The 27,607-nt window shown below is 49.9% G+C and overlaps 1 protein-coding gene across 2 annotated transcripts in view; it reads left to right on the top strand.

Annotated features, from left to right (window-relative positions):
* pnp6 (purine nucleoside phosphorylase 6) overlaps positions 1-27,607 on the top strand; it is a 182,422-nt gene that overhangs the window by 99,691 nt on the left and 55,124 nt on the right. For both annotated transcript variants that reach the window (XM_085990926.1, XM_085990927.1), the window contains exons 2-4: positions 8,956-9,125; positions 10,652-10,755; positions 14,220-14,395. In XM_085990926.1, the coding sequence (XP_085847052.1) occupies positions 8,956-9,125; positions 10,652-10,755; positions 14,220-14,395 (450 nt within the window). The remainder of the gene's footprint in view (positions 1-8,955; positions 9,126-10,651; positions 10,756-14,219; positions 14,396-27,607) is intronic.

Consider the following 27,607-nt stretch of genomic DNA (forward strand, 5'->3'; position numbering starts at 1 on the left):
TAATATTGGGGTAGTTGAAATCCCCTACTATTACTGCCCTATAGTTTTTGCACTTCTCAGAAATTTGTCTACATATTTGTTCTTCTATCTCCCTCTCACTGTTTGGGGGTCTGTAGTACACTCCCAGCAGTGTGATCACCCCTTTTATGTTTTTCAATTCGACCCATATGGCCTCGTTTGATGATCCCTCCAACATATCATCCCTCCTCACAGCTGTAATAGTTTCTTTAACCAATACCGCGACACCCCTCCCTTTTTACCTCCCTCTCTATGCCGTCTGAAAATCCTGTAACCAGGAATGTTGAGCTGCCATATCTGCCCCTCTTTCAGCCATGACTCTGTAATAGCTATAATATCAAAGTCCCAAGTATCTACCTTTGCCCTCAGCTCATCTGCCTTGTTCGGGATGCTGCTTGCATTGAAGTTTATACCATTTAGTACAGGCAAACCTCCTTGCTGACTACTATCTAGCCCTTTATTCCTCTGTCCTTCCAATTCACTTTCTACATTTTTGTTTTCCAATTCCAATTTTTCTTCCCTCCCTATTGACTATACTTAGGCTCCCATCCCCCTGCCAAGCTAGTTTAAACCCTCCCCAACAGCACTAACAAACCGTCCTGCGAGGATACTGGTCCCATTCCCGTTGAGGTGCAACCCGTCTGGCTTGTAGAATAACCTCACACTTTCCCACATTATACTCCATCTGCCAAATTTTTGCCCACTCACTTAACCTAACTATATTCCTTTGCAGACACTTTGGCCCTGATTTTCTCCCAGCCGTCGGGCGGGTTTTCAGGCGGGCGGGGGCTGAAAATCGCAGAAATAGGGGATCGCGACCCCCCCCCCGCTTGATTCCCCGCCCCGTCCGACTTTCGGACCGCCGTTTCTCTCCGACCCGAATCAGGCCCGCCCGCCGCTGGCGGGACTGGCCGTCGGGACCCTAATCAGCAATTATTGGCATGTTTAATGCCATTTTAAGGTGCCCTTGCTATTTTCAAGGGTTCCCCAAGCTAAACACGCCTGCGGGGAACCCCGCTGATGAAACCTGGCGTGAAGCATCCCGGCTTGCTTGCTCTCAGCTGCAGGTCATTCGGGAAAGCTGAGATTTAATTGGAGAGCACTTGTATGTTGAAGGACCTTGCTGTTGCAGGCTTGGGGCTACTTGTTCAAGGCTTAGGCACAGCTGTGGAAGGTTGGAGCCTCACACACTTCTCCAATGTGATCTCCTGGGAAGCCCCTCTCGCCACCCTCACTCAGCGCTTCCTCAGCGGAGGTATCTACCAGAAGCATGAGACGCCTTTTTTTCCTTCCCTTCTTGCCATTAGAGGATCTCCAGCAGCAGAGGCGGCAGTAGCAGCACCAGGAACAGCAGGATCAGCACCAGGAGCACCAGGCTGCTGCTCACTCACCTGAAGCTGCACAGGCCAGAAGGGGCCAGCGCTTGGAAGTGGCTTGAGAGCACTTTGCTGCGCATTAGGGGGCCATGGGGACCCGTTTCTGCACTGGCAGTCCTACTCAGAAGGACTTCCATGAAGGTATGGTTTCTCTGTTCAATAGATGGCCATCGCTCCTCAAGAGATGTCATTCTCTTATGAGCACTCACCATGTTTTCCGTACCCTGTCGACTTATCTCCTCCATGGAGGTTGCCAACCTTTCCATGGTGATGCGTTCCTGCGCCAATGACTCCAAAAAGGCTCTGCTCATGGTCGCTATGGACTCCTCCATTCGCTCCACACTCGCAGCGTCCCTGGAGACAAAACCTGCCAGAGACTCCTGCATCTGTGCATGGAGATCCATCACCTCTTCTCTTGCGGATGGACCCAGAGGCAGAGGGTCGACATGCAGCGCAGCTGAGCTGAGCTTGCAGAGTCCTGCGCCCTCCGACGAGGACTCTCCACTGCTGTCCCTGTCTCCAGAATCTGCTGAGGCTCACTTGTGAGCTGTGAAACACCAGGTGACAACACTACTATATGTCCCGAAGGTCCCCCCGAGGTGTGAGTGTCTGCGCTGGTGCTGGGTGCGCTTACTTCTGCTGACGCTGCTCCCTCAGAGGTTGGAGCTTCCTCTGAGGAGTCTGGCTGCACAGCCTCTTCCTCCTCCACAGTGGGGACAGGGGCTCTGGATGGTCCTGTGGGGGAGTAGAGGAAGGAGTTAGAGATGTGATGCCAAGGTTACATGCACATTGGAGTTGGCAGATGTTCATAAGTCCAAATGATGTAGCTTCATTGCAGGAAAAGAGAACTCACAACAACAGAGAGCGAGCCAGGACTGGAGGAGGCCCACCCTCAGTAGCCCACCTGACCCCCTGGGAGGAAGGAGTGCTGGAAATTGTTGGGGCTGATGTGGCCGTGGAAGTTGGGGAAGGAGAGACGGGGGCAGTCCCGCAAGCTGGTGAAAGAATAGTTTGCCATCTCTCTCATTGACATAGCATGAGTCGCTGTTATGATTCTGAAGCTACATCATTTGGACTTATGAACATCTGCCAACTCCAATGTGCATGTAACCTTGGCATCACATCTCTAACTCCTTCCTCTACTCCCCCACAGGACCATCCAGAGCCCCCGTCCCCACTGTGGAGGAGGAAGAGGCTGTGCAACCAGACTCCTCAGAGGAAGCTCCAACCTCTGAGGGTGCAGCGTCAGCAGAAGTAAGCGCACCCAGCACCAGCGCAGACACTCACACCTCGGGGGGACCTTCGGGACATATAGTAGTGTTGTCACCTGGTGTATCACAGCTCACAAGTGAGCCTCAGCAGATTCTGGAGACAGGGACAGCAGTGGAGAGTCCTCGTCGGAGGGCGCAGGACTCTGCAAGCTCAGCTCAGCTGCGCTGCATGTCGACCCTCTGCCTCTGGGTCCATCCGCAAGAGAAGAGGTGATGGATCTCCATGCACAGATGCAGGAGTCTCTGGCAGGTTTTGTCTCCAGGGACGCTGCGAGTGTGGAGCGAATGGAGGAGTCCATAGCGACCATGAGCAGAGCCTTTTTGGAGTCATTGGCGCAGGAACGCATCACCATGGAAAGGTTGGCAACCTCCATGGAGGAGATAAGTCGACAGGGTATGGAAAACATGGTGAGTGCTCATAAGAGAATGACATCTCTTGAGGAGCGATGGCCATCTATTGAACAGAGAAACCATACCTTCATGGAAGTCCTTCTGAGTAGGACTGCCAGTGCAGAAGGAAGGAGTGAGTGTAGAGATTGCATAGCATAGATACTTAGAGGGAGACAAAGATGGTGTGAGGCTGCAAGACTAAGGGCCCTCCCTGTGTGTTGTCAGCTGTGTTCAAAGCATCAGAGTGAGAGGGAGTGTGAGGGCTGCATGGTAGAATAGTTATGTGAATGTGAGCATAGAGAGAGATGAAATGGGTAAGGGTGCATGGATGTGACTGTGAAGTGGGATGTGGAGGAAAGAGTGCTAAAGCTGAGTGCTGGTGGGGAAAGGCAATGGGAATCAGGCTGAGGGTGTTGGAAACTTCATTCTTGCTTTTCCTGTATGGTGAAGGTCATGGAATCATTTCCGACACTGTATCCAGGTTCTTCTGGTGACTCCCAGCAAGTTGACATCTGCTGACACCTGCATCCATGCAGCCTTGGTCTCAGTGGGAGGCTTCTTCCTGCCTGACCTAGGGAAGAGGACCTCCCTGTGGGCCCTAACCCCATCCAATAATGCCTGCAGTGAAGCTTTGTCGAATTTGGAGGCAGCTCGGGGTCTGGCACTGGCCACAGCTGCTGCAGGCTCCTCTGCCATCCTGTATGGTTCGTTTGGAAGCCAACAGAGGAAGCAATGCTTGCTGTGGACCTTGAAAGCACCACGAATGATGACATCATACTGTGGGGCTTTCTGACTGGAAATGGACAATTAGCAAGGCTGCCCACACGATGGAACTTAATTGGCCACTTGAGGGAAAAATGCGTGCAGCTGGCTGACCCATTTTTTATCAGGTCAGAACCCCACATTCGGGGAACCTGACCATTTCCGCCACGATCCAGAAAATTGGGCCCTTTGTGTCCTCCTCACAACTTGCTAACCCACGTATGTTTGTATCATCATCAAATTTGGTTACAGTACACTCGGTCCCTTCATCCAAGTCATTAATATAGATTGTAAATAGTTGAGGCCCCAGCACTGATCCCTGTGGCACCCCACTAGTTACTGATTGCCAACCGGAAAATGACCCATTTACCCCGACTCTCTGTTTTCTGTTACTTAGCCAATCCCTATCCATGCCAATATATTACCTCCAACCCCGTGTGCTCTTATCTTGTGCAGTAACCTTTTATGCGACACCTTATCGAATGCCTTCTGGAAATCCAAATACACTACATCCACTGGCTCACCCTTATCCAACCTGCTCGTTACATCCTCAAAGAACTCTAGCAAATTTGTCAAACACGATTTCCCTTTCATAAAACCATGTTGACTCTGCTTGATTGTCTTATGATTTTCTAAATGTCCTGCTATTACCTCCTTAATAATGGATTCCTGCATTTTCCCAATGACAGATGTTAGGCTAATTGGCCTATAGTCTCCTGCTTTCTGTCTCCCTCCTTTCTTGAATAGTGGCATTACATTTGCGGTTTTCCAATCCGCTGGGACCTCTCCAGAATCAAGGGAATTTTTGTAGATTACAACCAACGCATCCACTATCTCTGCAGCCACTTCTTTTAAGACCCTAGGATGCAGGCCATCAGGTCCAAGGGACTTGTTGGCCTTTAGCCCCATTAGCTTGCCTAGTACTTTTTCTCTAGTGATAGAAATTGTTTTAAGTTCCTCCCTCCCTATAGCCCCCTGATTATCTATTGTTTTTGGGATGTTTTTAGTGTCTTCTACCGTGAAGATTGATCCAAAATAATTGTTTAGAGTCTCTGCCATTTCTCTATTTCCCATTATTAATTCCCCCGTCTCATCCTCTAAGGGACCAACATTTACTTTAGCTACTCTCTTCCTTTTTATATACCTGTAGAAGCTCTTACTGTCTGTTTTTTATATTATTTGCTAGTTTACTCTAACTTCTCCCTCTATAATTTTTTTAGTCATCCTTTGCTGGTTTCTAAAAATTTCCCAATCCTCTGGCCTACCACTAATCTTCATGGCCCAGAAATTCGGGTCTCCACGGGTGAGTACGCACGGGGTACTCATGCATAGGCCCGATGGAAGCGCCGGTTTCCTTCATGCACTGCGCATGTGCGGGAAACCGGCACTTCCGTTCCTCTGAACGAAGGGGTTCAGAGGTCGAATGCGTGCGCGGGGGAGTCTGCGCGTGCGCTTTGAACTTACGTTTTTTTTACAGGTTTTCCCAGGAGGGTAAGCCTGTAGGATTTACACATTTAAAAAGCAAGCGTAAGGCCTGCTTTTTACAAGGTAAGTGGTCAATTAATTAAAATTAAAACATTTTTTCCACAGGTTTATTATTTTTAAATACTTTAAAGCAAGGTAAGTTTATTTTTAGCCCCGTTAGAATATAAAATTATTTTTTTCAAAAATTTAAATTATTGTTTAAAATAGTTATTTAATGTAATTTATAGTTTATTTAAAAAGTGTGATTTAAAAAAAAAAAATTATTTGAAGGTTTACTGCTATTTTGGGGCCGTAGTATTTATAAGTCTTGACAGGTCTTCCTGTCAAGAGTTATGAATGGGCTTTTCCCTCCTCTGATTGGCTGCCCATGGCCCACGTGATCCCAGGGGACGCATCGAACTAACTGCGCCCCTGGGATACGCAAGCACTGCGCGCCAGCAGCTGGGCCAGGCCCCGGATTGGAATTCCACGGGGCCCTACAACTCAACTGCCGGCGCGCAAGGTAAGTGCAGGTTGGGGGCTTGCACCCGCGGGAAGCCCCCGACCCGAATTTCTGGGCCATTAACATTGTATGCCTTTTCTTTCAATTTTGATACCATCCTTAATTTTCTTAGTTAGCCATGGATGGTGCATCCTTCTCATAAAGCCTTTCTTTCTCACTGGAATATACCTTTGCTGAGAGTTATGAACTATATCCTTAAATGTCTGCCACTGCTGATCTACCGTCTTACCCTTTAATCTATTTCCTCAGTCCATTTTCGCTGGGTCCCTCACAGCGCCAGGGACCCGGGTTCCAATCCGGCCTCGGGCGACTGTCTGTGTGGAGTTTGCACATTCTCCCCGTGTTTGCGTGGGTTTCCTCCGGGTGCTCCAGTTTCCTCCCACAGTCCAAAGATGTGCGGGTTAGGTTGATTGGCTATGATAAATTGACCCTTAGTGTTAGGGGGATTAAATACGTGGGGTTACGGGGATCGGGTGGGATATGTGTCGGTGCAGGCTCGATGGGCCGAAATGGCCTCTATCTGCACTGTGGGGTTTCTGTGATTTCTGTGATTTAATTGCCTTTATTTAAGTTTTGGACACGAGTTTCAGACCCAAGTTTCTCACCATCAAACTGAATTTGAAATTCTATCATGCTATGATCACTCTTTCCTAGGGGATCCTTTACTATGAGTTCATTAATTAATCCTGTCGCATTACACATTACCAGATCTAAAATAGCCTTCTCCCTGGTTGGTTCCTCAATGTATTGCTCTAAGAAACCATCCTGAATACACTCTATGAACTCGTCCTCAAGGCTACCCTTGCCAATTTAATTTGTCCAATCTTTTTGATGATTAAAATCACCCAAGATTATTGCAGTACCTTTCTTACAAGCCCCCATTATTCCTTGATTTATACTCTGTCCTGCAGTGTAGCTACTGTTAGGGGGCCAATAGACTACTCCCACCAATGACTTCTTTCCCTTATTATTTCTTATCTCCACCCAAACTGATTTTACATCTTGAACTTCTGAGCCAATATCATTCCTCACCACTGCAGTGATCTCATCCTTTATTAACAGAGCTACCCAACCTCCTTTTCCTTTCTGCTTATCCTTCTGAAATGTCAAATATCCCTGAATATTCAGTTCCCAGCCTTGGTCACCTTGCAACCACGTCTCTGTAATGGCTATCAGATCATACCCATTTATTTCTATTTGTGCCATCATCTCATCTATCTTGTTACGAATGCGCCATGTATTCAGATAAAGAGCCTTTAATTTTATCTTATCATTTTTCCTTACTCTGACTCTATTTCCTGATGCACTCTTATGCTTGTACGCTCTGCCCCTTCCTGATACATTCTGGTTATCGTTACCCTTGTCGTTGCCCTGCTCTATTGCCTTCTCCTTTCTCTTTGCCTTCCTAAACACCCCTTCACCTGAACCCCTAGCTTCTATTTCCAGCTTAGCTTTTCTCCCTTCTGATTCTACCCTCAGGTTCCCATCCCCCTGCCAAGCTAGTTTAAACCCTCCCCAACAGCACTAACAAATCCCCCTGCGAGGATATTGGTCCCGTTTCCGTTGAGGTGCAACCTGTCTGGCTTGTAGAGGTCCCACCTCCCCCAGAAACAGTTCCAATTCCTCAGGAATCTAAAGCCCTCCCTCCTACACCATCTCTCCAGACACGCATTTATCTGCTCCATCTTCCTATTTCTGTACTCACTTAGCACGTGGCTATCCGGAGATTACTACCTTTGAAGTTCTGCTTTTTAACCTCTTTCCTAGCTCCCTAAACTCTGCCTGCAGGACCTCATCCCTCTTTCTACCTATGTCGTTGGTGCCGATATGGACCACGACCTCTGGCTGTTCACCCTCCCCCCTCAGAATGTCATGCAGCCGTTCAGTGACATCCTTGACCCTGGAACCAGAAGGCAACATACCATGCTGGAGTCACGTCTGCGGCCACAGAAACACCTGTCTGATCCCCTAATTATTGAATCCCCTACCACTATTGCTCTCCCTCTCCTCTCCCCCCCACACCCTGTGCAGCTGAGCCTTCCATGGTGCTGTGGTCTTGGCTCTGGCTGCACTCCCCAGAGGAACCATCGTCCTCACCAGTACTCAGCACCGAATACTGGTTGGTGAGCAAGATGGGCTCAGGGGACTCATGCACTACCTGCCTGGTCCTCCTCTGCTGTCTGATGTTCACCCATTCCCTCTCTGCCTGCACACTCTTAAGCTGTGGGGTGACCACCTCCTGAAACGTACTATCCACGTAGTTCTCAGCCTTGTGGATGCACCGCAGTGACTGCAGCCGCCGCTCAAGCTCCGTAACCTGGTGCTCGAGCTGCTGTAGCTAGTGACACTTCCCGCACATGTGGTCGTCCAGGACTTCCCACATGGCACAGGATGCGCATTCCACGGGTGTGAGCTGCCCTGAGTGCACAACAGGGTTTAGATGATACTGAGGAGGTTGGCACCACCTCATCCCACCATCCCACGCTGGTCCCCCTTAACCCCAACCCCCTCACCCCACCCCCTCACCCCTCTCTCTCACCCCTCACCCTTCACCCCACCCCCCTCAGCCTTCACCCCTCACTCCACCCCCTTCACCCTCACCACACCCCCTCACCCCTCACCCCACCCCCTCACCCCACCCCCTCACCCCTCTCTCTCACCCTTCACCCCACCCCCCTCAACCTTCACCCCTCACTCCACCCCCTTCACCCTCACCACACCCCCTCACCCCTCACCCCACCCCCTCACCCCACCCCCTCACCCCTCACCCAACCCCCATCACCCCTCCCCCACCCCCTCACCCCACTCCCTCCCCCCACCCCATCACCCCTCACCCATCACCCCTCACCCCACCCCCTCACCCTTCATCCCTCACCACTCACCCCTTAACCCCACCCCCTCACCTCTCACCCCACCCCCTCGCCCCCTCACCCCAACACCCCTCACACCAACCGCCTCACCCCTCACCCCTCACCACATCACCCCACCCCCTCACCCCATCCCCCAGCCCCTCATCCCCTCACCTCCTCACCCCACCCCCCACCCCCTCACCCATCACCCCTCCCCCCTCACCCCACCCCCTCACCCCATCACCTCTCCCCCCACCACTTCATTCCCTGTGTAACCCTTTTCTCTTTCTTCACCTGTCCAGGTATACCTATGATGAATATAAGGAGACAGCTGATTGGCTGCTGGCCCACAGTGGGATCCGCCCCAAGGTTGCGGTGATCTGTGGCTCTGGCCTTGGGGGATTTGCTGAGCTGCTGAGCGACAAGACCGTGTTCCCATATGAGAATATCCCACGCTTCCCACAGAGCACAGGTCAGCAAGCACGGGATCGGCACCGCCAACAACACACGCTACAGGTTACCCCCCTGCCACCACGCCAGCCCACTTCGAGCTGGCTCATTGCTTGGTGTGGTACTGAGCCCCTGCAGCCCCATACAGTGTCCTGTGTGCAGCACACCCCAACCACTGTGCTTGGGGTAGGGGGCAATCAGCCTGGGCGCTCAGTCCTGTCAGCCGTGGCTCAGTGGTAGCACTCTCGTTCTACTGATTCAGAAGGTTGTGGGTTCAAGTCCCACTCCAGAGACTTGAACACAAATACCAGTCTGACACTCCAAAGCTGCATTCTCTGAGGTGCCGTCTTTCAGATGAGACGTTAAACCGAAGCCCTGTCTGCCCTCTCAGGTAGATGTAAAAGATCCCACAACACTATTCATAGAAGAGCAGGGGAGTTCTACCTTGGTGTCCGGGACAATATCTATTCCTCAACCAACAAATTGGCTGCTGCATTACAACAGTGACTACACTTGAGTACAGGAGTAAAGAAGTCTTACTCCAATTATATAGAGCCTTGGTGAGACCACACCTGGAGTATTGTGTACAACTTTGGTCTCCTTACCTAAGGAAGGATATACTTGCCATAGAGGGAGTGCAACGAAGGTTCACGAGATTGATTCCTGGGATGGCGGGACTGTTGTATGAGAAGAGATTGAGTAAACCAGGCCTGTATTCTCTTGAATTCAGAAGAATGAGGGGGGATCTCATTGAAGCATACAAAGTTATTACAGGGTTTGATAGGGTGGATGCTGGGAGAATGTTTCCCTTGGCTGGGGAGCCTAGAATCAGGGGCCACAGCCTCAGGATAAAGGGTAGGCCATTCAGGACTGAGGTGAGAAGAAATTTCTTCACACAGAGGGTGGTGAATCTTTGGAATTCTCTACCCCAAAGGGCTGTGGAGTCTCAGTCATTGGGTATATTCAAAACAGAAGCCAATAGATTTCTGACTAGTAAAGGGCATCAAGGGATATGGCGATAGGGCCATGAATGGAGCTGAGGCAGAAGATCAGCCATGATTTCATTGAATGGCAGAGCAGGCTCGAAGGGCCGAATGGCCTACTCCTGCTCCTGTTTCATATGTTCAGAGTACTTCATTGGCTGTGAAGTGCTTTGGGACGTCCAGAGGCTGTGAAAGGCGCTATATAAATGCAGGTTCTTTCCTTCCCTTAATCAGTGATGTCTGCAGTGGGTGGATGTTGGGTGAGGACAGGATTGAATTGGACTGTGATACCCTGCATGGTCACACTTGAGGAATGGTCAGGGGTGAGGTATCACAGGGCTTCCTTTGAACTGTACCTCAGACAAAACCAGAAGGGGAAGGGGGAGACAAAAAATGAAGAGTAAAAATGGATGGCCTGTGCAAAGAACTGTCTGTAACCTGCAACCACACTCAACTCTTGTGCGACGGCAGTTAAGGACACCATCCAGCCAGAGAATGCCCACTATTTGAAGGAGGTGTGTTTGACTGGGGTTCTATCTAATGCTTTCTTGTTAAATCCTTTCAGTTTTAGGTCACGCAGGAAGGCTGGTCTTTGGGGAGCTCAGTGGCAAGCAGTGCGTCTGTATGCAGGGCCGGTTCCACTTCTACGAGGGCTACCCGATTAATAAGGTGTGTGTGTGTGTGTGAGTTACTACGTACAGCACTGAGAGAAGGACTGATCGGGTGTGGAGGGGAGGGGGAGATCAGGAACGCTTCAGGTTTGGACCCGAGTCCATACATTACAACCGGCACACCTGTCCCCGGAGAAGGAAGGGGAAAATCAGCATCCCAATCACTATCCAGGAGAACACAATCAGCCTTGGCTCTGATGCACCACCTGCCCCATTCCAGGTAGTTTTAAGGCAGGATTTCCCCCCTCTTTTTGCATTGGTTATTTGCTAGAACTGGGGGCGGGGATGCCCATCTTTCTCGCAATTCCATGTTTGAATCCCTCCAATCAGGTTTCTGCCCTTGCCACAGTACCAAAACGGCTCTCATCAAAGTCACAAATGACATCCTTTGTGACTGTGACAGAGGTAAACTATCCCTCTTCGTCCTTCTCATCCTGTCTGCAGCCTTTGACACGGTTGACCACTCCATCCTTCTCTAATGCCTCTCCACTGTCGTCCAGCTGGGTGGGACTGCACTCGCCTGATTCCATTCTTATCTATCTAATCGTAGCCAGAGAATCACCTGCAACAGCTTCTCTTCCCACTCCCACATCATTACCTCTGGTGTTCCCCAAAGATCTATCCTTTGTCCCCTCCTATTTCTCATCTACATGTTGCCCCTTGGCGACATCATCCGAAAACACAGCGTCATTTTCCACCTGTACGCTGACGACACCCAGCTCTACCTCGCTACCACTTCTCTCAACCCCGCCACGGTGTCTAAATTGTCAGACTGCTTGTCCAACATACAGTTCTGGATGAGCAGAAATTTTCTCCAATTAAATATTGGGAAGACCGAAGCCATTGTTTTCAGACCCCGCCACAAACTCCGTTCCCGAGCCATTGACTCCATCCCTCTCCCGAACATCTGTCTGAGGCTGAACCACACTGTTCGCAACCTAGGTGTCATATTTGACCCTGAAATGAGTTTCCGACCACATATCCACAGCATAACAAAGACCGCCTATTTCCACCTCTGTAACATTGCCTGCCTCCGCAGTGTTGCGAGGACTGCAATGAGCGCACTGTTATCAGGACTGTAATGGGCCGCACCATTGCCAGAACTGCAATGGGCTGCACTGTTACCAGGATTGTAATGGGCTGCGCTGTTACCAGGACTGTAATGGGCCACACTGTTACCAGGATTGTAATGGGCCACACAGTTACCAGGACTGTAATGGGCTGCACTGTTGCCAGGACTGTAATGGGCTGCACTGTTGCCAGGACTGTAATGGGCTGCACTGTTGGCAGGACAGTAATGGGCCGCACTGTTACCAGGACTGTAATGGGCCGCACTGTTGCCAGGACAGTAATGGGCCGCACTGTTAGCAGGACTGTAATGGGCCGCACTGTTAGCAGGACTGTAATGGGCCGCACTGTTACCAGGACTGTAATGGGCCACACTGTTACCAGGACTGTAATCATCCGCACTGTTACCAGGACTGTAATGGGCTGCACTGTTACCAGGACTGTAATGGGCTTCATTGTTGCCAGGACTGCAATGGGCCACACTGTTACCAGGACTGTAATGGGCTGCACTGTTGCCAGGACTGTAATGGGCAGCGCTGTTGCCAGGACTGTAATGGGCTGCACTGTTGCCAGGACTATAATGGGCCACACTGTTGGTGGGACTGTAATGGTCTGCACTGTTGCCAGGACTTTAATGGGCTGCATTGTTTCCAGGACGGTAATGGACTGCACTGTTACCAGGACTGTAATGGGCTGCACTGTTATCAGACTGTAATGGGCTGCACTGTTGGCGGGACTGTAATGGGCTGCACTGTTGCCAGGACTATAATGGGCCACACTGTTGCCAGGACTTTAATGGGCCGCACTGTTACCAGGACTGTAATGGGCTGCACTATTACCAGGAATGTAATGGGCCGCACTGTTGCCAGGACTATAATGGGCTGCACTGTTGCCAGGACTGTAATGGCCTGTACTGTTACCAGGACTGTAATGGGACACACAGTTACCAGTACTGTAATGGGCTGCATTGTTGCCAGGACTGCAATGGACCGCACTGTTGCCCAGACTGTAATGGGCTGCACTGTTGTCAGAAATGTAATGGGATGCACTGTTGTCAGGACTGTAATGGGCTGCACTGCTGCCAGGACTGTAATGGTCCACACTGTTGCCAGGACTGTAATGGGCCGCACTGTCACCAGGACTGTAATGGGCTGCACTGTTGCCAGGATTGTAATGGGCCGCACTGTTGCCAGGACTGTAATGGGCGGCACTGTTGCCAGGACCGTAATGGGATGCTTTGTTACCAGGACTGTAATGGACCGCACTCTTACCATGATTGTAATGTGCTGCAGTGTTGCCAGGACTGCAATGGGCTGCACTGTTGCCAGCACTGTAATGGGCCTCACTGTTACCAGGAATATAATGGTCTGCACTGTTGGCGGGACTGTAATGGGCTGCACTGTTGCCAGGACTGTAAGGGGCCGCTCTGTTGCCAGGACTGTAATGGACTGCACTGTTGCCAGTACTGTAATGGGTTGCACTGTTGCGAGGACTTTAATGGGCCACACTGTTACCAGGATTGTAATGGACTGCACTGTTATTAGGACTTGAATGGACTGCACTGTTACCAGGACTGTAATGGCCACACTGTTACCAGTACTGTAAAGGGCTGCACTGTTCCCAGGACTGTAATGGGCAGCATTGTTACCAGGACTGTAATGGTCTCCCCAATGCCCACACTGTTACCAGGACTGATTAGGGCCGCGCTGTTATTGGGACTGTAATCAGCTGCACTGTTACCAGGACTGTAATGGGACACACAGGTATGAGGACTGTAATGGGCTGCATTGTTGCCAGGACTGCAATGGACTGCACTCTTGCCAGGAAGTAATGGTCTGCACTGTTACCACATGTTTAATGGGCTGCACTTTTACCAGGACGGAAATGGGCTGCTCTGTTGCAAGGACTGTAATGGGCTTTGCTCTTACCAGGACTGTAACGGGCTGCACTGTTACCAGGACTGTAATGGGCTGCACTCTTATCAGGACTGTCATGGGCTGCACTGTTGCCAGGAGTGTAATGGGCTGCACTGTTACCAGGACTGTAATAGGCCGCACTATTGCCAGGACTGTCATGGGCCGCACTGTTACCAGGACTTTAATGGTCCGCACTGTTGCCAGGACTTTAATGGTCCGCACTGTTGCCAGGACTGTAACGGGCTGCACTGTTACCAGGACTGTAAATGGCCGCACTGTTACCAGGACTTTAATGGTCTGCACTGTTGCCAGGACAGTAATGGGCTGCACTGTTGCCTTGCCTATAATGGGCGACACTGTTGCCAGGACTCTGATGGGCCCCACTGTTAACAGGATTGTAATGGGCTGCACTGTTACCAGGACTGTAATGGGCTGCACTGTTACCAGGACTTTAATGGGCCGCACTGTTTGTTCACAGGTGACCTTTCCCATTCGGGTTTTTCACCTGATGGGCGTTGAATCTCTGATCGTGACCAATGCTGCTGGGGGTCTGAATGAGCAATTCAAAGTGGGTGATATCATGTTTATCAGTGATCACATCAACATGCTGGGCTTCGCGGGGCAGAACCCACTGAGCGGCAGCAATGAAGAGAGGTGAGTTAACAAGGACGAGCCCCTCCACAGGGGGCGGGCATCCTGTACAATTGGTGGATATCAATAAACTATTCAATTCTGGTACTTTTTAAACCCAATTCTCTTTAATATAACCTCAGTTATTCACCAATATAGACTGTGGAATCCACAACCGCATTTCCACCCTAGCCCATTTTTCATTGTTGCTGAGTTACGGTGTCATGGGCTGCTGGCCACCCTCCAGTACATTGTCCAGTTCTTCCTTTGTGAGCCCAGGAGACTATTCGACCCAGAAAGGCATCGTAGCGAAACCCGACCCTATCCTCAACCGACAGCCACACGCAAGCATTTTCCAGCAGGGGTCACTGGATATAGATCAGGAGCAGGAACCTTGGCTGATTTCCCCCCTCCCCCTCCCTAGTCCAGGGGTGTTGGTGGCAATTGTAGTGCCCAGACTGTTGCTCCAGCTAAGATCAGCCAACACAGCACCGACCAAAGATTGAACATGGAATGTTCTGTATGACTCATTACTGCACCAGGTGGACATGTTTACCAAGCTAGGCTTGTGAGTTATAGCCCCTTCTTTAAAGGGAAAATATAATTGCACCATAATCCAGAATGCATGTTGAGTTACTAAGCTTTATGGTAGTGTAGTGATAATGTCACTGGACTAGTAATCCAGAGGCCTGGATTAATGATCCACGGAGATGTGAATTCAAATCCCACTATGGCAGCTGGGGAATTTAAATACAGTTAATTAAATATATCTGGAATAATTACTAGTATCAGTAATGGTGACCATGAATCTATCGGATTGTTGTAAAAACCCATCTGGTTCACTTATGTCCTTTAGGGAAGGAAATCTGTCATCCTTACCTGGTCTGGCCTATAAATGACTCCAGATCCACAGCAATGTGGTTGACTCTTAACTGCCCTCTGAAATAGCCCAGCAAGCCACTCGATTGTAACAAACCGCTACAAAACAAAATAATAAGAATGAAACTGGACGGATCACCCAGCATTGACCTCGGCACCTGCTACGGACATGGTAACGGCACACCCAGCCCAGTCAACCCTGCAAAGTCCTCCTCACCAACATCTGGGGACTTGTGCCAAAATTGGGAGAGCTGTCCCACAGACTAGTCAAGCAACAGCCTGACACAGTCTTACTTTCAGAATATTGGCCCCGAAATTCCGTTCCCTACAGGTGTGTACGCGCTGTGTACTCACCCGTAGGGCCAACGGAAGTGCTGGTTTCACGCATGCACTGCGCATGCGCTGGAAACCGGAACTTCCGTTCTCTGAAGAAAGTGGTTCGCAGGTCAAACGCCTGCGCCGGAGAGGCAGTGTGTACGCCTGGAACTTCCGTTTTTTTCGAGGTTGATGCAGTCCGGGTAAGTTGGTAGCAGCTGCGCCTGGAAAAGCAGGTGCAAGGCGAAAACTTTAACAAGGTAAGAGGTGATATCAGTAAAAGAAAACACTTTAACACTTATTTATCATTTTTAAATACTTTTAAGAAAGGTAAGTTTATTTTTAGCCCCGTTAAAAACTTTAATTATTTTTTCCAAAAATTTAAATTTTTGTTTAAAATAGTTAATTTATGTAATTTATAGTCATTTTAAAAATGTGATTAAAAAAAAAAATTATTTTAAGTTTTACTTATGTTTTGAGGGTGATCTCTATTTATAGATTTGACAGGACTGCCTGTCAAATCTATGAATGGAGATTCCCTGCTCCGATTGGCTCCCCATGGCCCACATGATCCCAGGGATGCTGCAAACTAGCTGCGCCCCTGGGATACGCGGGCCCTGCACACCGGCTGTTTGAGGAGGCACAGCAACAGAATTCTAGGCTGGCCCAGAGCATTACGGTCGGTGCGGTTCGTTTATGCAGGTTGGGGGCTTACACCCGCGGGAAGCCTCCGACTGGAATTTCTGTGCCAATACCTTTCAGCCAATGTCCCAAACTCCTCCATCACCATCTCATGGTATGTCCTGTTCCACCGGCAGGACAGACCCACCAGGGGTGGTGGCACAGCGGTGTATTTTGGGCGATTTCGCGGTGTATTTTGGGGGGATATCGCGGTGTATTTTAGGGGGATATCGCGGGGTATTGAGGGGGGATATCGCAGTGTATTTTGGGGGGATATCGTGGTGTATTTTAGGGGGCTATCGCGGGGTATTGAGGGGGGATATCGCGGGGTATTTTGGGGGATATCGCGGTGTATTTTAGGGGGATATCGCGGGGTATTGAGGGGGAATATCGCGGGGTATTTTGGGGGGATATCACGGTGTATTTTAGGGGGATATCACGGGGTATTGAGGGGGATATCGCGGTGTATTTTGGGGGGATATTGCAGGGTATTTTGGGGGGATATCGCGGGGCATTTTGGGGGGATATCGCGGGGTATTTTGGGGGGATATCGCGGGGTATTTTGGGGGGATATCGCGAGGTATTTTGGGGGGCTATCGCGGGTATTTTGCGGGATATCGCGGGGTATTTTGGGGGATATCGGGTATTTTGGGGGGATATCGTGGGGTATTTTGGGGGGATATCGCAGTGTATTTTGGGGGGATATCGTGTGGTATTTTGGGGGATATCGGGCTTTTTGGGGGGATATCGCAAGGTATTTTGGGGGGATATCATGGGGTATTTTGGGGGGATATCCTGGGGTATTTTAGGGGATATCGCGGGGTATTTTGGGGGATATCACGGGGTATTTTGGGGGGATATCGCGGGCTATTTTGGGGCGATATCGCGGGGTATGTTTTTGGGGGATATCGTGGGGTATTTTGTGTGGATATCGCGGGGTATTTTGGGGGATATCGTGGGGTATTTTGTGTGGATATCGCGGGGTATTTTGGGGGTAAATCGTGGGGTATTTTGGGGGGATATCGCGGGGTATTTTGGGGGGATATTGTGGTGTATTTTGGGGGGATTCGCGGGGGATTTTGGGGGATATCACGGGGTATTTTGGGGGTATATCGTGGTGAATATTGGTGGGCATATTGCCGGGTATTTTGGGGGGATATTGCGGGGTATCTTGTGGGGATCTCGCGGGGTATTTTGTGGGGATATCGTGGGGTATTTTGGGGGTAAATCGTGGGGTATTTTGGGGGGATATCGTGGGGTATTTTGGGGGATATCGCGGGGTATTTTGGGTCGATATCGCGGGGTATTTTGGGGGAATATCGCAGGGTATTTTGGGGCAATATCGCGGGGTATGTTGGGGGGATATCACGGGGTATTTTGTGGCGATGTTGCGGGGTATTTTGGGGGTAAATCGTGGGGTATTTTGGGGGTTTATTGTGGGGTATTTTGGGGGGATATTGCGGTGTATTTTGGGGGACCTCGCGGGGTATTTTGGGGGGATTCGCCGGGGTTTTTGGGGGGATATTGTAAAGTCTGTGGGTTGTGCAGTTAATAAATACACAGACTTCAGAAGTAACAAACAAACAGGTCTTTACTATTCGAAGGTCCGGGCGAATCTGCCCCAGCAATCCTGCCACAACACTTATATACTGGTGTGGTCACTATCGGTATTACAGTATACAGAAGCCAAACAAATAGTGCCACACCTAAAGTAGTTCTCTTAAAGGTGAACGGTTGCATTCAATAGTTCCCTTAAAGGTAGACGGGTACATACACTACAATCCTCCTTTTTTAGCTTATTACTTACAGAGTCCCCGTTAAACATACATAACTTCAACTTCCTATAAAACAAATTACAGATATAATCTCGGTGGAGTCAATGTCATATAAAACAATTTACAGATATAATCTTGGTGGGAACAGTTCACAGGTTCAGTCTCTGCGGAAACAGTTCATAGAGTCAGTCTCTGATCTTGACTCGTTCCAAACAACATCTCTTTGGTGTAGCCGGTTCACATGGCTAGAGTGACTCTTCCATAGCCTTTTTCTTGACGTAACAGCTTGAACTTTCGTCCTGTTGAACCAGCAGTGCGGACTTTTACAACCAACTGGCTGTCTTGACATTTTCCAGTTTTTCAACTACTTTAGCTCCTCTCGTAGTGTCCCGCCTGAGATGGTAGAAGTGCTAATATTTTAGACAGTTATTATCTTCTGCTTCTTCTTTTTCTTTTCTGCCTTTTTGAAACTCTCGGAGCTCCTTTCTCGGCTGCCAGCTGTAGCGCCACCAACTCTCTATGTTCCTTAGACCTTAAGTGCTTCATCCGGATTTCAGCACTTCGGGAGTTTTAATCACAAGCTGGGCAGACCACATCCTCGTAATATTCAGTGTCACTCAACAGGTCACGGTAATATTCGGGTTCGTCCTGAGTTAGGCCAGTGAGAGAGCCTTCTTCTTCCTCCTCACCCATCTGGACGTTAGCTGACGGAGGTTCCTTCCCTAGACATCTTTCTTGAAAAGACTTCTTCATGCATTCATATTCATCCCGCTCTTCCTGGGTTATCTGCCATTCCTTCACGACGGACCTCATTTGTGAGTTCAATACCTTCCCTTCCATCGGGAATTGCGTTATCAGGCTATTTAATCCTTCTACTGAAGTAACGGTTTCCACATTCTTCTGTTCACCTTGACATGATTCAACGTACTTTTGGCATCCTTGTACAATTTGTGTTGCCACCTCAGCTATCTCCGTGACTTTTGAGAGCTCCGAACTCGTTCCCCCTGAAGATTGAAGCTCGTGTTCAGATTGTTCCCCTTGCAGAGTCTTGTCCTTCAGCATATGAAGGAGTTGGCTGACCGTTAACTCTTCCCTGGGAACACGGTGGATCAGAGTCTTCTCCATTTCATCCACCTTTTCCTCCAATACTTCCACCTTCTGTTCCTCTTGAACTTTGGCTTTCAGCGCTCGGAAAAGTTGCGCCCTGATGCTCTCTAGTTCATGTTCAGGGACCATTCTTACAGTCTCTGAGTTTCTTACAGTTTCCTTTTCTTCCACTGAAAGGATTCCCAGTTGAATCTGTTCTTCAAGTTGTTGAACCTCGGTCATTGCCGCCTCATATTTGTCTTGGGTGTCCTTCAATGTTTTCATGAGTTCTTGGACATCCTGTCTTTCATGCTCTGCCATGTTTTTCACCTCTAATTTCTCATCTATGGATGGAACTTCTACCGATGAGTCTGTCTTGGCCTTGAGCTCATCAAGAATTTCCTGCAGCCTTTGGACATCTTGCTCATGTTCAACCTTTAGTTGCTCATATGCTTCTACTGAAACTAGCTTTTCGGAGGTTGCCGAGTTAACCCCCTCCAGAATTGTAGTCTGGGCCTGTTCATACTGTTCTTTCAACTTCTCACACTCTGCTTGTAAGGAGTCGTAGAGAAGAACTGGGATAAAATCCTGGCTTCCTGAAGATTCCTCTTCCTTTGGTTCGTTCTGTAAATATTCTAGTTCCTGAACAGCATCAGGGAAATGTGATTGGTATCTGGCCACGATGGCTCTATGGTCGCTCTCTGCTTGAGCTAGCTGTCTCTGTTGTCTTTCCAGGTTCTCCCATTCGGTGTCCCAGAACTTTTCCATATTTTTCATCTCTTGTACGAGATGGTCACTCAACTGTTCTAATTGTTGTCGTACTTTGACATAAGTTTGAGTCCGAACTCGGTGTTCTTCCGTCGTGGATGAATCCTTTGCTTGAACAGGCTCAGAATTCTTTGTCAACCTGGAGTTCTGCTCTGCAGCTTTATTCTTCTTGGTAACATAAGTCCTTCTGCATGTCTTCGTTTTCTTCCCCATCGTCGGCAAGTCCCTTTTTGCCTTGTCTTCCATATTCGAATTGGTCTTATCATCATCCATTTCAGAATCTGAGCTAATAGCTTGCACCGAGTCCTCCCTCATTATGGCTTTTAGGTAATGCCCTTCCATGTCTATTTTCTTAATCCACTCCCGTCCTAGAAGTGGTGGTCCTCCCTCAGGTAATACGTACAAGTTCATTCTTGGGTGTTCTTTACCCCTATCTCTCACCTTGACTCTTATTTTCCCCACGGGGTATACGTTATGCCCCGTGTATGTCTGTAATACGAACTTGGTATTTCTTAAAGGTATGTGAGAGAATAGCCGGTGCTAGTCCCTTCGGTTGATGACTGATAGAGCTGATCCAGTGTCCAGCTCCATTCTTACTTGGACTCCAGCTATTTTTAGTATGACCCAGATGGTCTGTAGATCCGTTTCTTTACCCACATTGTGGATTCTCAGACTACCCAGCTCCTGGTTGTTTAGGTCTGAGTCTGAATTCTGTTCGTCTGAACTCTTCTCAGCCACCTTGTGTACCTTGTTGTACTTTTCTTGTGGTGGCTTCCTTTGATTGTTGGTCTTTTTCCCGGACCGGCATACCTTCGCGATGTGACCCAGTTTGCCACATTTCCTACACTCTTGGTTCTTAAACCAGCATTGATTCTGATCATGCATTGCCTTCCCACAACGGTAGCATTTTGTTGTGCTTGAAGTAATTTGGTCCACCCCGAGTGCCGCTGCCTTTAGTTGCATTTCCGCCGTTCCTTTCGCTGCGGCTTCGTGCGATGCAGCTATAAGGACAGCCCTGTCCAGTGTGAGGTCGTTCTCTTCCAGTAGTCGCTTCTGCGTCCCTTCTTTGGACAATCCGCATACGAACTTGTCCCGCAGCGCTTCTGTCAGATTCCCTCCGAACTGGCAGTATTTCGCCAGCCTACGCAGTTCGACCAAGTATTCCGCATTGCTTTCGTCTTTCCTCTGCGTTCTTGCGTAGAATTTGAATCGTTCAGCCAGCATCAACGGTGTGGGGTTCAAGTGGTCCTTCAGCACAGCCACAATCTCTTCGAATGTCTGATCCGCTGGTTTATTTGGTGCTATTAGATGCTTCAAGAGCCCGTATGTTTTTTCCCCCATCGAGTTTAGCAATGTTATCGCCTTGTCGTCTTCCTCTATTTTGTTGGCTTCGCAATAGATCTCTATGCGTTCCACGCACGTGGCCCAGTCTTCTATTTCAGAATTAAAGTCGTTAATATTCCCTCGCTTAGGCATCTTTCTTCCCTTGGGAGCAGCACCAGTATTTCTTTAAGTATTCTTATTTATTTGTTTGTTTCTAAGATGGCAGTTTTCCCGCGAAATCGGCGGTTTCCCGCTCTTTCCTTCCTCGCCCCACCCACTTCAATGGCGGTTTCCCGCTTCTGGCGTCTTCTCCGCCTAATGGCGGCTTCCCGCGTTTCTTCCCGGTGGAAGGGGTACGCTTCCCCCACAGCGGACAGGTTCAGCCGCTGGCTGGCTTCCGCACAGCTCCCCTTACTCGGCTCTGTCTATTCCTCCCGCCCGCACGGCTCTACCGGCGCTGGGTACACCCCGTTAACGGAGGACAGTTCAGCCGCTGGACTGGCTCTCGCGCAGTCTCTCTCTCCGTACCCGGCTCTGTCGCTCTCTCTCCCGCACGTTCGGTGCTACCGGCCCTGGGTACCCCGTTGGTGGAGAACAGTTCAGCCGCTGGACTGGCTCTCGCACAGTCTCTCTCCCCTTGCTCGGCTCTGTCTCTCCCTCTCCCGCACGTTTGGTCCTAGCGGCTCTGGGTACCCCGCTGGTGGAGGACAGCTCAGCCGCTGGACTGGCTCTCGCGCAGTCTCTCTCCCCTTGCTCGGCTCCATCTCTCTCTCCCACCCGCACGGTTCCTGTTCGCCTCCCAGCCCTCTCGCAGACCGGTGTTTCCCTCCCCGGCTGCGGCTGGGTTTCTCTTCCCGCGCCTACTCACAGTCTCAGTGCTTCGTGGCTGCGGTCGCTGCCCGTTTTTCCCCGCCGATCAAGGTCCGACTGTCTCACGACGCCGTTGGACCCGACTTTCTGACCGGCTCCGTTCCCCCCTCGACTGTGGTTGAGTGCACAGCCCTTATCCTCCGGATATTCTCTACACCTTCCCCTACTCACAGTCTCCGCAGCCGCCTTGTTTCCAGCTGATCGGCTCACTCCGCACCGTGGTAGAAGGGTAGTCAGTGCCTGTTGCAGATGGAAGCTTTTATTGCTAAAGTCTTCCTCCTTCCTCCTGCTGCAGCCTCGTGTTTTCTTTCAGCAGCACGACGAGGGCGGTTGCCTCTCTTCGACGCTCTTCGTTGCTTTGGTAGTCTTGCCGCAGGGTACGATCGGACTCGTCGCCACTGTAAAGTCTGTGGGTTGTGCAGTTAATAAATACACAGACTTCAGAAGTAACAAACAAACAGGTCTTTACTATTCGAAGGTCCGGGCGAATCTGCCCCAGCAATCCTGCCACAACACTTATATACTGGTGTGGTCACTATCGGTATTACAGTATACAGAAGCCAAACAAATAGTGCCACACCTAAAGTAGTTCTCTTAAAGGTGAACGGTTGCATTCAATAGTTCCCTTAAAGGTAGACGGGTACATACACTACAGATATCACAGGGTATTTTGGGGGTATATTGCGGTGAATATTGGTGCGAATATCGTGGGGTATTTTGGGGGGATATCGCGGGGTATTTTGTGGGGATCTCGCGGGATATTTTGGGGGGATATCACGGGGTATTTTGGGGGGATATCACGGGGTATTTTGGGGCGATATCTCGGGGTAGTTTGGGGGGATATCGCGGGGTATTTTGTGGGGATATCGTGGGGTATTTTGGGGGTAAATTGTGGGGTATTTTGGGGGGATATCATGGGGTATTTTGGGGGGATATCACGGGGTATTTTGTGGGGATCTCGCGGGATATTTTGGGGGGATATCACGGGGTGTTTTTGGGGGCTATCACGGGGTATTTTGGGGTGATATCTCAGGGTATTTTGGGGGTATATCGCGGGGTATTTTGTGGGGATATCGTGGGGTATTTTGGGGGTAAATTGTGGGGAATTTTGGGATATCACACGGTATTTTGGGGGGATATCACGGGGTATTTTGCGTGGATATCGCGGGGTATTTTGGGGGGATATTGCGGGGTATTTTTGTGTGGATATCGCGGGCTATTTTGGGGGGATATCGCGGGGTATTTTGAAGGGATATCGCGGGGTATTTTGGGGGTATATCGCGGGGTATTTTGGGTTATATCGCGGGATTTTTTGGGGGGATATCGCGGGGTATTTTGGGGGGAAATCGCGGGGTATTTTGGGGGGCTATCGCGGGGTATTTTGGGGGAATATCGCAGGGTATTTTGGGGGGATATCGCAGGATACTTTGTGGGGATCCTGCGGGGTATTTTGGGGGATATTGCGGGGTATTTTTTGGGGAAATCGTGGGGTATTTTGGGGGGATATCGCGGGGTATTTTGGGGGGGATATCGCGGCGTATTTTGGGGGATATCACGGGGGTATTTTGGGGGGATATCACGTTTTTTTTGCGGGGATATCGCGGCGTATTGGGGAATATCACGGGGTTTTTTGCGGCGATTTCGCGTGGTATTTTGGGGGGATATCGCGGGGTATTTCGGGGGGGTATCCCGGGGTATTTCAGGGGGATATCGCGGGGGATTTTGGGGGATATCGCGGGGGATTTTGGGGGAATATCATGGTGTATTTTGGGGAGATTTCGTGGGGTATTTTGAGGGATATTGCGGGGTATATTGGGGGAATATCCTGGGGTATTTTGTGGGGATCTCGCGGGGTATTTTGGGGGGATATCGTGGGGTATTTTGTGGGGATCTCGCAGGATATTTTGGGGGGATATCGCGGGGAATTTTGGGGGATATCATGGGGTATTTTGGCGGGAAATCGCGGGGTATTTTGGGGGGATATTGCGGGGTATTTTGGGGGATATCGCGGCGTATTTTGGGGGAATATCACGCGTTATTTTGCGGGGCTATCGCGGGGTATTTTGCGGGGATATCGCGGCGTATTTTGGGGGGATATCACGGGGTATTTTGCGGCGATTTTGCGTGGTATTATGGGGGGATAGCACGGAGTATTTTGGGGGGAAATCGCGGTGTGTTTTGAGGGGATACCGTGGGCTATTTTGGGGGATATCATGGGGTATTTTGGGGCATTTCATGGGTTATTTTGGGAGGATATCGCGGTGTAGTTTGTGTTGATATCGTGGGGTATTTTGGACGATATTGTGGGGTATTTTGGAGGGTTATTGCGGGATATTTTGGGGGAATATCACGGAGTATTTTGGGGGGATATCGCGGGGTATTTTGGGGGAAATCACGAGGTATATTGGGGGGATATCGTGGTGTATTTTTGGGGGATATTGCAGGTTATTTTGGGGGAATATTGCGGGGTATTTTTGGGAGATATCACGGGGTACTTGGGGGGATAACTTGGGCTGTTTTGGGGGATATTGTGGGGTATTTTAGGGGAATATCATGGTGTATTTTGGGTGGATATCGGGATATTTTGGGGGCATATCATGGTGTATTTTGGGGGTTTATCGCAGGGTATTTCGGGGGCATATCACGGGATATTTTGGGGCGATATCGCGGGGTATTTTGGGGGTATATCACGGTGAATATTGGTGGGAATATTGGGGGTATTTTGGGGGTAAATCGTGGGGTATTTTCGGGGGATATTGCAGTGTATTTTGGGGGATCTCGCGGGGTATTTTGGGGGGATTCGCGGGGGATTTTGGCGGGATATCACGGGGTATTTTGGGGGTATAGCGCAGTGAATATTGGTGGGGATATCGCGGGGTATTTTGGGGGTAAATCGTGGGGTATTTTGGGGGGATTCGCGGGGGATTTTGGGGGGCTATCACGGGGTATTTTGGGGGTATATCGCGGTGAATATTGGTGGGAATATTGCCAGGTATTTTGGGAGGATATCGCGGGGTATTTTGTGGGGATCTCGCGGGATATTTTGGGGGGATATCGTGGGGTATTTTGGGGGGATATCGCGGGGTATTTTGGGGGGATATTGCGGGGTATTTTGGGGGGATATCATGGGGTATTTTGGGGGGATATCACGAGGAATTTTGGGGGGCTTTCGTGGGGTATTTTGGGGGTAAATCGTGGGGTATTTTGGGGGGATATCACGGGGTATTTTGGGGGATATCGTGGGGTATTTTGGGGGATATCGCGGGGTATTTTGGGGCGATATCGTGGGGTATTTTGGTGGGATATCGCGGGGTATTTTAGGGCGATATCGCGGGGTCTGTTGGGGGGATGTCGCGGGGTATTTTGTGGGGATATCACGGGGTATTTTGGGGGTACATCTTGGGGTATTTTGGGGGTTTATTGCGGGGTATTTTGGGGGGATATTGCGGGGTATTTTGGGGGGATATCGCGGGGTATTTTGGGGGGACATCACGGGGTATTTTGTGGGGACCTCGCGGTATATTTTGGGGAGATATCGTGGGGTATTTTGGGGGAATATCGCGGGGTATTTTGGGGGGATATCGCGGGGTATTTTGGGGGGATATCGTGGGGTATTTTGGGGGATATCGCGGGGTATTTTGGGGCGATATCGTGGGGTATTTTGGTGGGATATCGCGGGGTATTTTAGGGCGATATCGCGGGGTCTGTTGGGGGGATGTCGCGGGGTATTTTGTGGGGATATCACGGGGTATTTTGGGGGTAAATCTTGGGGTATTTTGGGGGTTTATTGTGGGGTATTTTGGGGGGATATTGCGGGGTATTTTGGGGGGATATCGCGGGGTATTTTGGGGGGACATCACGGGGTATTTTGTGGGGACCTCGCGGTATATTTTGGGGAGATATCGTGGGGTATTTTGGGGAATATCGCGGGGTATTTTGGGGGGATATCGCGGGGTATTTTGGGGGGATATCGTGGGGTATTTTGGGGGGATATCGCGGGGTATTTTGGGGGGATATCACGGGGTATTTTGGGGGATATCGTGGGGTATTTTGTGGGGATATCGTGGGGTATTTTGGGGGGATATTGCGGGGTATTTTTGGGGGGATATCGCGGGGTATTTTGGGGGATATCACGGGGTATTTTGGGGGGATATCACGGGGTATTTTGGGGGGATATCACGGGGTATTTTGTGGGGATATCGTCGGGTATTTTGGGGTGATATCGCGGGTTATTATGGGGGATATTGCGGTGTATTTTGGGGGGATATCGCAGGGTATTTTGGGGGATATCATGGGGTATTTTGGGGGGAAATTGCGGGGTATTTTGGAGGGATATCGCGGGGTATTTTGGGGGAATAGCGTGGGGTATTTTGGGGGGATATCGTGGGGTATTTTGTGGGGATCTCGCGGGGTATTTTGGGGGGAAATTGCGGGGTATTTTGGAGGATATCGCGGGGTATTTTGGGGGGATATCATGGCGTATTTTGGGGGGATATCACGGGGTATTTTGGGGGGATATCACGGGGTATTTTGCGGGGATATCACGGCGTATTTTGGGGGGATATCACGGGGTATTTTGCGGCGAATTCGCGTGGTATGTTGGGATATCGCGGTGTATTTTGGGGGGATATCGCGGGGTACTTTGGGGGGATAATGTGGGCTGTTTTGGGGGATATTGCGGGGTATTTTGCGGTGAAATCACGGGGTATAGTGGGGGGATATCTTGGTTTATTTTGTGTGGATATTGCGGAGTATTTTGGGGGGTATCATGGAGTAATTTGGGGGGTTATCGCGGGATATTATGGGGGGATATCATGGAGTATTTTGGGGGGAAATCGCAGTGTATTTTGGGGGGATATTGCGGGCTATTTTGGGGGATATCATGGGGTATTTTGGGGCATTTCATGGGTTATTTTGGGAGGATATTGCGGTGTAGTTTGTGTTGATATCGTGGGGTATTTTGGACGATATTGTGGGGTATTTGGGGGGTTATTGCGGGATATTTTGGGGGAATATCACGGAGTATTTTGGGGGGATATCGCGGGGTATTTTGGGGGATATCGCGGGCTATTTTGGGCGCATATCGCGCTGTATTTTGGGGAATAGCACGGGGTATTTTGGGGGGATATCGTGGTGTATTTTGGGGGGGCTATTGTGGTGTATGTGCCTTTAAGAGCCCCTGTGTACTGTAATGCTGGCAGTGGCCACTCGGGCTATATAAGCCTGTATAGTGTCTTGTATCTTTTAGTACACCTCCAGACTTTGTTCAGTAAACACCTGTTAAACCAACTCCTGCATTCCGTGTTTCCATTAACACACGGATACAACAGTGGCGACGAACTGGAAACGGACTTACCTGCAATTCGGCAGCACCTCAAGGAGATCGATTCCTCAGACGAAAGTCGAAGGAAAAAAAAGGAAAAAAAACTGTGGTTTCACCAGCTAGCCGGGCTGGTGGCAGGTACTGCAATAATCCTTCCTGGGCGGCGGGCTGGGGCTCGATCGGCTGGCTCTGCAGCGGGGCCTAGCAGCGAAGGTG

The sequence above is a fragment of the Somniosus microcephalus genome, chromosome 6 (genome assembly GCF_052327205.1).
Source record: "Somniosus microcephalus isolate GS21.2 chromosome 6, FLI_Smic_1.0, whole genome shotgun sequence".
Lineage (NCBI taxonomy): Eukaryota > Metazoa > Chordata > Chondrichthyes > Squaliformes > Somniosidae > Somniosus > Somniosus microcephalus.